The sequence below is a fragment of the Oncorhynchus clarkii genome, chromosome 3, assembly GCF_045791955.1.
Source record: "Oncorhynchus clarkii lewisi isolate Uvic-CL-2024 chromosome 3, UVic_Ocla_1.0, whole genome shotgun sequence".
In the NCBI taxonomy this organism is placed as follows: domain Eukaryota; kingdom Metazoa; phylum Chordata; class Actinopteri; order Salmoniformes; family Salmonidae; genus Oncorhynchus; species Oncorhynchus clarkii.
In genome coordinates, this window is record NC_092149.1 from 67,181,010 (window position 1) to 67,193,187 (window position 12,178).

The 12,178-nt window shown below is 41.6% G+C and overlaps 1 protein-coding gene across 16 annotated transcripts in view; it reads right to left on the reverse strand.

Annotated features, from left to right (window-relative positions):
• LOC139401847 (mitogen-activated protein kinase kinase kinase kinase 4) overlaps positions 1-12,178 on the reverse strand; it is a 98,642-nt gene that overhangs the window by 40,636 nt on the left and 45,828 nt on the right. For 15 of the 16 annotated variants that reach the window (XM_071145912.1, XM_071145889.1, XM_071145865.1 and 12 more), the window contains exon 3: positions 5,795-5,851. In XM_071145912.1, coding sequence (XP_071002013.1) covers positions 5,795-5,851 — 57 coding nt within the window. Of the gene's footprint in view, positions 1-5,003; positions 5,069-5,794; positions 5,852-12,178 lie in introns of those variants that run through there. The other variant, XM_071145859.1, reaches the window with a different exon arrangement.

Genomic DNA, 12,178 nt, shown 5'->3' on the forward strand with positions numbered 1-12,178 from the left:
ACTGGTGTGCACCACCACTACACATACATAAATGATGCTACCTGGCTCTCTGCTTCTTCAAGTAGTACTATACCATTGTATACACAGTTAAATAGTACTGGGCAATTCCACTGTAACGGGAAAAATGAATGCCAAACAAAAAAACATTGATTTCAAGTTTAACAAACCATACAACTATATGCACAATGACTACTTTGAACAATTTACAAAGTAAATACAATTTAAAAAAATTACTGGAAAAACTCTGCAGATGCAGTAAAATCTTCTGTTACCAAACATTGTATCTGCACAGTTCTTCCTGTAAATGTGGAAATTGTTAAAAGTTGCCTTTTTACAAAGAGGTGTATGGTTTGTTTGTTTTTTAGGAATACATTTTCAAGTGAAAAATCTGGGTCTCTGTTTCCATGCTCTACAAACAGATGTTTTCTGCTGACCAGGAGTTCCTGGATGACGCATATCATATGTACTGAATCCTGTAAATCCACTAGACTAGCCTATCCCCCTGCAGGACAACGATAGAAGATCAAGATTTTCAAAAATAAACATGCTACCACAACCCAACTAATTCCCTCTCTTGGCAAACGCCTAAACCCCAACTGAAGTGTTTATTTTACAAAACAGCTGAACAGGGGAGAAAATTACCCCTTTCGAAAACTCTCTTCACAGAAAAGAGTTGATATGTGAAAGATCTGTAACAAGTGTAGATCACCAGTGGGACTGTATAAATACAAGCCACACGCCAATACTCAGACAGTCTGGCAAACAGAATCCATCTCTCATTCTCTGTCCTCCTACTCACTCCATCCATCCTTCTCCCTATCCTAATCGTTTTTTTCTTTTGCGTTATTGACATAAGAAATAAAAGGATGGTGCTTGGATGTTTTTTTTCTCAATCAGTAAAAGGGTAGGAATATGCTTTGTCATGTAGGCAAATACTGTCTGTAACATTTGCCTAGTGACAATAGTCTGAGTCTGTCTTTCTGTTCACACTTAGTATACACGCACGCAAACACACACACAAACTTCTTACATGCAGTATGCCAAGATAAGAGGAGTGTGTAACGCAAATAGCAATGACACACCAGTTCTTCTTCAACACGGAGTGTAAGAAACTGCTCACATCCAGTGTGTATTACTGTATTGAGCTCAGATTATTGACACCACCTTCACTCTCACTGTAGGAGCCGTTTTGGCCCGTTTATGTGCCATTTTATGTGTTGTGTACACAGTACCAGTCAAATGTTTGGACACACCTACTCATACTTTCTTTTTTTACTATTTTCCACATTGTAGAATAATAATAGAATAATAGTAAAGACATCAAAACTATGAAATAACACATATCATGTAGTAACCAAAAAAGTGTTAAATAAATCAAAATATAGATATCTTTTTTTTACCCCCTTTTCTCCCCAATTTCATGGTATCCAATTGTTAGTAGTTACAATATTGTCTCATTGCTACAACTCCCGTACGGGCTCGGGAGAGACAAAGGTCGAAAGCCATGCGTCCTCCGATACACAACCCAACCAAGCCGCACTGATTCTTAACACAGCGCGCATCCAACGGTTTGAAGCCACCAATGTGTCGGAGGAAACACCGTGCACCTGGAGACCTGGTTAGCGTGCACTGCGCCCGGCCCGCCACAGGAGTCGCTAGTGCGCGATTAGACAAGGATATCCCTACCGGCAAAACCCTCCCTAACCCGGAAGACGCTATGCCAATTGTGCGTCGCCCCACGGACCTCCCGGTCGCGGCCGGCTGCGACAGAGCCTGGGTGCGAACCCAGAGACTCTGGTGGCACAGCTAGCACTGCAATGCAGTGCCCTAGACCACTGCGCCACCCGGGAGGCCCATCAAAATATATTTTATATTCTTCAAAGTAGCCAACCTTTGCCTTGATGACAGCTTGCACTCTCTTTGCATTCTCTTAACCAGCTTCATGAGGAATGCTTTTCTAACAGTCATAAAGGAGTTCCCACATATCATGAGCACTTGTTGGCTGTTTTTCCTTCCCTCTGCGGTCCAACTCATCCAAAACCACCCCAATTGGGTTGAGGTCGGGTGATTGTGGAGGCCAGGTCATCTGATGCAGAACTCTCATCATTCTCCTTGGTCAAATAGCTCTTGCACATCCTGGAGGTGTGTTTAGTGTCATTTTCCTGTGGAAAAATAAATGATAGTGGGACTAAGCGCAAACCAGATGGGATGGCATATCGCTGCGGAATGCTGTGGTAGCCATGCTGGTTAAGTGTGACTTGAATTCTAAATAAATCACAGACAGTGTCACCAGCAAAGCACCTCCACACCATCACACCTCCTCCTCCATGCTTCACGGTGGGAACCACACATGGAGATCATCTGTTCACCTACTCTGCGTCTCACAAAGACACGGCGGTTGGAACCAAAAATCTCAGATTTGGACTCAAAGGACATATTTCCACTGGTCTAATGTACATTGCTCGTGTTTCTTGTTCCAAGCAAGTGTCTTCTTATTATTGGTGTCCTTTAGTATTGGTTTCTTTGCAGCAATTTGACCATGAACGCCTGATTCACGCAGTCTCCTCTGAACAGTTGATGTTGCAATGTGTCTGTTACTTGAACTCTGTGAACCATTTATTTGGGCTGCAATCGGAGGTGCAGTTAACTCTAATGAAGTTATCCTAAATAGCAGCGGTAACTCTGGGTCTTCCTTTCCTGTGGCGATCCTCATGAGACCAGGTTTCATCATAGCGCTTAATGTTTTTTGCGACTGCACTTGAAGAAACTTAAACATTTCTTGACATTTTCCATATTGACTGACCTTCATATCTTAAACTATTGATGGACTGTCATTTCTCTTAGCTTATTTGAACCGTTCTTGTCATAATATGGACTTGGTCTTTTACCAAATCGGGCTATCTTCTGTATACCACCCCTACCTTGTCACAACACAACTGATTGGCTCAAACACATTAAGAAGTAAAGAAATTCCCCATATTAACTTTTAACATGGCACACCTGTTAACTGAAATGCATTCCAGATGACTACCTCATGAAACTGGTTGAGAGAATGCCAAGAGTGTGCAAAGCTGCCATCAAGGCAAAGGGTGGCTACTTTGAAGAATCTCAAATAGAAAATATATTTTGATTTGTTTAACACTTTTTTGATTACTACATGATTCCATATGGGTTATTTCATCGTGTTGATGTCTTCACTATTATTCTATATGTCGAAAATAGTAAAAAATAAAGAAAAGGCCAGGAATGAGTAGGTATGTCCAAACCTTTGACTGGTATTGTATGTTGTCTGTCAAGGGTTATTTCTACTTGTTTTGTACACTAGGGGGCACTATATGTTGGGGTCATGGGTCACGTATATGGGTCTTTCTATAAATAATGGGGCCAATGTGTGACATTGGGATAAACATTTCAAAATGGTTTGAAACAAAAAATAAAAAATATTTTTATGCAGTTCCACGTGTGTACTTAGAGGAAATTGGCCCATAACTCCACCTATACAACAACATTGACCTAGGACTATACATTATTTAAGCAGGGTTCATATAGACATTGGCAAGTCAAATTCTAGGACTTTCAGGGACTTTTTCATGCACTTAATTGTTATTTTCACTGACCTCAGTGTTATACAACTGTATAATTTACATATGGTCTAATATTGAATAGCCCGCCTTCCCCCAAAAAGCATGCAATTAAAAAAATAATAATAATTAAGAATAATGCATTTTTTAGGCTTTGCCAATGCATTGATATTCAAAGTATTACATAAAAAAATGTGTGAGAACAATATGGACATTGCCTGACTAAATAGATTGGATGTATGCATGGCGATTTTTCTGTAGCCCAGTTGCCGACGCAGGTACACATAATAAACCCATGAATAGTGGTAGCATTAATCTCACTATTTGAATCTCACCATTGTTGTTTTTATATTGAGAAAGTGTCCAAAAACCCGGTTCCTTTTTCAATGAAAGGATTTGAATGGTAAAGCCAAGTTGAAGCAAACAGATGTTATCCTCATAATAAACGCACATGATTTTACCGAAACAGAGTACTGCAACACGCTTCAACGGAAGCGGCAGGAAACAATCGAAAGTGGCCACATCTCTCACAAAAACTGACACAAAATGTAATCACGGATAATTATAAAGGGAGCAGGAGGACTTTTCAAGCACCAAATTGAGGAAATGTCAAATGTTCAAGGTAGGCCTATTCCAGTACTTTCTGAGCTCCAAATTCAAGTTCAAGTGTCATTGGGAAAATTCCTTCCTGGGTCAGATGACGATATGTGAAAACATTACAACGTAACTAAATCAGTTGGACACCAAATGCGCATCCAACAAGTATTATGCAAGGTAAGGTGAACTCTTTCGGTTTGAAGCATTCGATTTTTCAATCGCATACATCATTTTGGATTTGTGTGCCCATGAAAACAGTTTTCACCCCGTAACATAAGACACAAAATGTTACGGAGTTAGACAGCATTTCTGAGATCTCTATACAAAAAACTGTCCAACAGCTAGATCCAGGATTGTTACAGGGTTCAAGTTGAATGTCTAATTTAACTGATTAATGCTTAATATACAATATAACGACAACTTACACTGCCATACATGCAAGGACAGAAAATTCATATTTGTCACACGATTGTTGGACAAATCCAGACACCAACCATAATAAACAGGTTAAACATAGGTTTTTAAATCAACTGGTGAAATGTATTGAATATAGCTATGACTCCCCCCCTTATCTTAATGTAATGACATGGAAAAAAATTGCTGATTATTATCAATGACTTAACAACAGCTGTAAAAAGTTGTCCAGTGTAGGAACACACACACACACACACACACACACACACACACACACACACACACACACACACACACACACACACACACACACACACACACACACACACACACACACAGAGAATACACAGTTCTAAAGTATGTCACGCTGCTTGCTTATCAAGTACCACTTCCTCCTGATTCAGTCCATACCTGGCACGAACTCCAGACCTCTGTCTTGCTAGCAGAAGTGACCACTCTCCTGAAGTGTCTTACCAGTCAGCGCCACATGAAAAGCTAGCGATTCACTCCATCCAGCTCCAAACACAAACTCAGCTTTGTGGCATGAAGAGGAAAAATACTACGGAGGTTGAAGCCCTACATTCATATTATAGCTATTTTAGGAGGGAAAATATTGACTAGGGGAATTGAGGAAAGGAGAGAGAGCAAGGGGGAGGTGGAGGTTAATCTTGGCAACTACTACTATCCAGCTATTTGTGTTTTGGTTATATTTAAGACATATCTAGGGCCTCAGATGCAATAAAAATCGACTTGGGGTATGTCACAAATCTACATGGGCTATAATGTGGGTGGCTATAGAGTATCAAACAATGATCAAACATAGCTGGAACCGTGAGTCAAGTACTATTCTGTGATCCCAGCTTCTTCTTTGGTCTTGAAACCAGGTCTGACATGAGTAAAATTACATCCATCTGGTTCTTAAAAAGGAAATGTTCCTCTGAGGAGCCTATTGGAGGGAATATAAAGTCTAGAATAAGTCCAAGGAAGGATTAGACAGTGATGTCATAAATCACTGGATTATTCAGGAAGTAGTAGTATATGAGCACTGGGAACCAACATGGAACTCCTAATGAATGGAAGTGAATATGTGGGAGACAAAGGACTACCAAGTAAAGGTGTGGAGACTGCCAAGTGAAACTGTCAGTCTAACCAGCGCTCTGTTATATCACACACAAAACTCTCCCAATCGAGCAAAGGCTTACCTCTGTGACATCCATGACCTTGATGGCCGCCAGTTGTCCTGTCTTGACATGTCGGCCCTGCAGAGAGAGACAGAGAAAGAGACACAAAGACAGAGAGAGAGACCGGGAGAGAGACAGAGAGTGAGATGAGTGAACAACATTTCAGCCCCGATATGCAAAGTATCCAAGTGACGTAGTTTCAGTCAGAAAGAGCTTGAGCGCTTCATTCCTAACCATGAGTGGACACTACACATGACAATCATGGAAACTATAACGGCAGATATCAGGTACGTAAGTAACAACCCTGTCAATCTTTACGACCCCATGCTAGTCTTTAGTTACCTCAGAATGTAAATCAATCTTCAATTACATAATATTTTCTGTTAACAGAGGAAGTAGTGGAATAGTAAGGGAGGGGGTTAATGAGGGGGTCACAGAGCTTTGCTGGACTGACTGGGAGCACAAGCAGACAAGAAGGATGACTAGAGCAAAGAAAGACATGGGTTCACAACCTTAATAAAAAACCTGCTTGCAAATCAGAATCAAATGCTGAACAGAATACAGTAAGCTAGATATAAGAGAGAGAGATGGAGAATGAAAAGACAGAGAATCCCAGAGTCATGACAGTTATATGGGCATATGTGACTGCTGAGTTTGGGGGTCTGTTTCCCAGCGCCAGTCTGCTTAGTCTTTTCAGTGCCCTGCATGGAACAGTCACCATGACAACGTGTCCTACCACGTTTTTAACGATAGGGATGAGAGAAGGCTGAAGGAAAGAAGGAGCGGAGTGACAGGTCTAGTATGTGTGTCCCTATCCTCAGCACTTGGCAACCCTGCCTGAGTCGAAATGTGTATTTAAAATTACTCAGGCACTGACAAAGACACCCCACTGAGGGCAGGGAACTCAACCAGGCAGCAGCAACACAGGACCGCACAGCACCCCAAGAGGACACTGCCAGCTACCAGACAGACTTTAACACTCCACCCTTGGCTGCCCAGGGATACACCAGACCAGAAATCTCAGCAAGGCCCCATAAATGAACTGCACACTCACAAACCCTCACAACCCCCAATCAAACAAAACTGGACTGCCTATTTGCCTGTTTAATGCCAGGCAGGGCGTAGGGCAGCTGTGGTCCTGAGGGATTCTGTCTGGGAGAGGGGGGTAATCTAATCTGGTGATCTGTCTAATGACTGTGGGGATTAAAGAATGTCTCACCAGTCCACATTCACACACAAACACACATAGGTACAACACAAGAGCAGCCTGTAAGCATAACAGGAAAAGTCCCATCACTGTTACATACCGGTACCTAGATAAAACTAAATTGCAGGTTTATAATTCCTATACTGTTCATATGATGTTCATGCCTTGAAATGGTCTTTCAACAATAATGCAGAATGGTCATCTAACAGCAATGTTATTACCTTGATGAAACCATCATAGTTAGGGATGCACAATATATCGGTGAACATATTGGAATCAGCCGATATTAGCGAAAAATGCCAACATTGGTATCGGCCAGAAATCTAGTTTAACGCTGATGTGCAAAACCAATGTCAAAGCTGACGTGCATACCTATATAACATGACGTAATGACGCCACGTCAAATGTTGCACTGCACTTGCAACACAGCATTCCTAACCTAGCCCACAATGTCTGCTGTGTGGATCGAGTAGTCAACAAGTCCAGCAGTCATTTGAAAGAGTAAGAAAATTTAATTGAGACAACTCAAAGGCGAAATCCATTAACACCAAGATAATGGAATTCATTGCTCTTGACAATCAACCGTTCTCTGTCGTGGGTGATGTTGGCTTTTGCGACTGGTCGAGCACCGGTACACACTAACGTTACCAAGATGTTGTTCAGATGTTGCCCTACCAGAGTTAGAGAGTAATAGAGTCAATGCTCTTAGCTTCCCGACATACTAGGGAACGCCGTTTGGGTCTTTGCGTGTCAAAAAAGATACACGTCAAATAACACTATTTGACATGTTAAATAAGCTTTTAATTTGACACATCAAATAACACAGTTCTATTATAGAATGTTGTGTGTTCTGTAGCACTGTCAAAGCTGAACAACTATCAGTAGCACTGTCAAAGCTGAACAAAAAAGTCTGCAAACAAGCAAACATCGGCCACGAATGTTGGTAATAAAGCATTATTTGTTTGACCGCAACTTCTGGGATAGCTAGCTAGCTTTAGCTTGGTACCTAGATAGCACCAATACAACCAGCCTGAAAACAGTAGAAACTGCAGTCATTTTCACTATTCTTAGCAATGATTTAGGAATCCTTGTGAGTAAGCATTAGCAAGGTAGCCACTTGTTTGCCTATTGAAATTGAACTTCAGTTCATGAAAATAAATAGCAGCCAGCAAGCTTCATCTGGCTAGTGAGGCTCGACCTGACCAGGTTATGTGTTGTGAAGCTAGCCACAATAAGGATTAGGCACAATAGTGGAATTTGCGGTTTGCCTTCAAAATAAAAAGTACCTCCTTGAAAGTGATGCAGAAGGTTACAATTGGTGGATTCATGCCATATTTAGACGAGATAATGTTAAACAAGGTTGAAATGTGAAGCAATGAAATGGGGTATCAGTCTACTCGGTGACACCCACAGAACACAACTGTGAAGAGTTTACGCAAATATTAGCATTGTAGCTCTTTTCGTGGGACTGTGACTGTGTGAAATCACCTCCCCAGTCAGCTTATTGTGTGTATTGACATTCATATTGTACTGTACAGCTTTACCTAAGGATTGGAGATCAATGAAATGGGGTAACAGTCTACTCAGAGTTATCAGACTCCAAAATATCCATGCGGCATTGTTTTTTCTCTGGATAGTGTTCAATACACATAGGTTGACAATAAATGTGGCTCAATTCACAGTTGTTTCAGAGTCCCGCAATAAGAGCTACGATGCTAATGTTCTCTGGGTGTAGACTGATACCCCATGTCATTGATCCACAATCCATAAGTAAGGATGTACAGTGAAATACGTATGCCCCCAACGCATTTGTAAAGTATAATACATCCAGTGTGATTTCAACAGATTTGTCAAATTAACAAATGATTGTCTTTTGTTGATTTTATATAACATTCTAACCTCGTTTAGCATGATCTATTAAACTATGGCATAATTCTACTATTTGTATCGCTATCAATGACATACTTTTGTTTTGAAGGCTAACCGCAAAGTCCACTGTTGTGGCTAATCCTTATTGTGGCTAGCTTCACATAGATGGGCCCGACCACCATTAATCAAATAATAACTGTCTGATAAATTAGGGTTATTGTAGATGATGACACCTAGCTATATAGTTAGCTAGCTAACTATAGCAACTGAAACAGATTGTCGCTTTGCTATATTTTTGGGGAAGAACATTGTTTGCTCCCATGAGCTAGCTAGCTTTTTTTATGACCAGCACTGTAGGTGCATGAGACAACTTTACCAGCACCATAGCATACGTATTGATTAATCGTTGTGACATGAAGTACAAGTGATAGTGTAATCAATGTGTAATAACTACGTAAAAAATGTATGAACGCATTAAATTATTATGGAACATGCAGTCATATTTAGGTCCTGATTGGTCAATAAGCTTATTTGACATGTCAAATAGTGTTATTTGACGTGTATCTTTTTTGACATGCAAAGACCCAAACGGCGTTCCATAGAAATCCTGGTTGAGAATGAAATGACTGAACAAATGAACAACGAAACAGCACAACAAGTAAGTGAAAGAAATAGGTTTTTATTGTGTTTTACTGGTAATGGGGACATACGTAAATGCCAACAAAATAACTTTAGTCAGTGTGTGTGTAACTTTTATTTAACTAGGAAAGTCAGTTAAGAACAAATACTTCTTTAACAATGAAGGCCTACCCCGGCCAAACCCGGACAATGCTGGGCCAATTGGGCGCAGCCCTATGGGACTCCCAATCACGGCTGGATGTGATACAGCCTGGATTTGAACCAGGGACTGTAGTGACGCCTCTTGTACTGAAATGCAGTGCCTTAGACAGCTGCGTCCATGTGTGTGTGTTAACTATTTAACTGTACTAGAATGCTTAAAAGGCCGCTAAAATTGTAAATATTGGTTATCAGTATTGGTTTTTTTTTGGCAAGGAAAATATTGGATATCGGTATCGGCCAAAAGTGTCATATCGGTGCATCACTAATCACAGTGTGAGAAGGGTTGGCTGAAGACCAGTAAATGGCTTCTATCACTCTCTTCTATCACTTCTATCAATGGCTTCTATCACTCTTAACAGCGTGCTGTGTTGCTTTCTGGGGACTGTAATGGACACACACCTGTGTGTGTGTGTGTGTGTGTGTGTGTGTGTGTGTGTGTGTGTGTGTGTGTGGTGTGTGTGTGTGTGTGTGTGTGTGTGTGTGTGTGTATGTATGTCAAGGGGTAATGGATGACTCAGCAGAGCTGGTGTAATGGCCACACATGCAGGAAGAAGATGGATGCTGCCGTTTAATGGAACCTGATAGAGGTTGACCACTGGGCCCTTTCACTCTGGGAAAACATCAGACACACACACATGTACAACAGATGAAGACACACACAATAAATATCCAGTGCTTATTGCCTAATCAGTCTAGACTTATTTCCTCACTTTGAGAATTTGTAGAACACATTTTCTCCCTTTTTAGCAATTTCAAGTACATGAGTGTGTGAGAGAGACGTGGGCGTGCAGAGGTGGCGTGGAAGAAGAAGGAGATAGAGGGAGATAGAGGGAGATGGGGAATAAGAGGGAGCAAAGAAAGAAAGAGGCTGAGGGCCAAGTATTTCTGCGGATCTTAGCGGTTATTCAGATTCTCACACACACACACACACACACACGACCTGAGGGTGACTCGGTGCATATGGTAAGGAGGGTTGGTTAACGTGCCCCTAACTGGAGATCAGAATTCATCACTACCTGTCATGATGTCTGTGTCAGCCTTTGGCTTGTCTCAATGAGTTGTCTCTCATTCACTCTCTTTTACTCCATCCCTCCATCGTGAGGTTTGTTTCAGACCTCTTTGAAGTTAAATAACCCACAAGTGATTGGCACCCAACCATTTCACTCTCAGAGCTGTGTATGTGCTTGCATGTGTGCGTTTGTGGACGTGTGTGTGTGTGTTTGTGTGTGTGTAGGAGTGTGTGTGTTTGTGTGTGTTTATGAGTATGTGTGTGTGTGTGTGTTTATGAGTATGTGCTTGCATGTGTGCGTTTGTGGACGTGTGTGTGTGTGTTTGTGTGTGTGTAGGAGTGTATGTGTTTGTGTGTGTTGGAGTGTGTGTGTTTGTGTGTGTTTAGAAGTATGTGTGTGTGTGTGTGTGTGTGTGTGTGTGTGTGTGTGTGTGTGTGTGCGTGCGTGTGTTCTCTCCAAGGTGAGAGAGGTGATATCGGCAGCACCCAAACCAATCACAGGAGGCCCTCTCCCCTATGACATCATCTGCTCAGGTTCCTCTACTCCACAGACACACAGCCTTGTGTCTCCCTCTATCTGCCTAACACACACAGGTGCACACACAAACAGACGCTCGCACACACACACACAAAGGACAATAATACCCCAGCCATGTGAGTATTTATTTTTTCCATGAGTTCACTTCCCCATCTGCATCTAGTCACAGTCAAATATAGTAAGTATATAAAATAAAATATAACAGATGGGCTTCTGCAGTGTTTCCCCCAGGATTGTTTTCAGCAGTGGTGGCAAAATTATGTTGACACCATCGGAAATATAACTGATTCACGCCACTGCACTGTAGGGAGATGATAAGGAACACAGTGGTTGTGCAATCCTGGCTCTCATTCGTACCACTGCTCACTCTGTTTGCTAAAGATATAGGTTGTAACTTGTCACTCTGATCTTAAAGGGATGGGCTTAACTGCCAAAATCTTGCACTGTTTTCTACTTACCAGCCGCTGCTAAATTAATATCGGGGAAACACTGGCTTCTGAAAAAAAATCCACCCTCAGTTGACTGTGGAAGACCTGCATCTTTGCCCACAAGCAGATCATTTTGGAGTGACTTCCTCCATAACAGTCTCGAAGGCCTCTTTTCCTTCAGCCTTCTTACCCCTTCACCTATCAGTAATCACCAGGGGAAGGAGATGTGGTAATGAAGCCTTCTAGGACTATGGGGACCAGTTCATAAGATAATACTTATGAGAATCTGACCTCTGCCCTCTGACCCCAGCACACATCTGGAGTCCTCATTAAAGGACCAGAGCACAATTTGGCTTCCTGTCTGGTCAACCTCCCAAACCAAAACCCAACCCCCATCCCCAACTATCTTACCTCACCTCTTGTTCTACAAATAGCAACAAATAGAGGAACATGAATTATGCTGATATGCAGTAAATAATCGTGACAGTCCAGGACTGACTGGGACTAGTTAGTA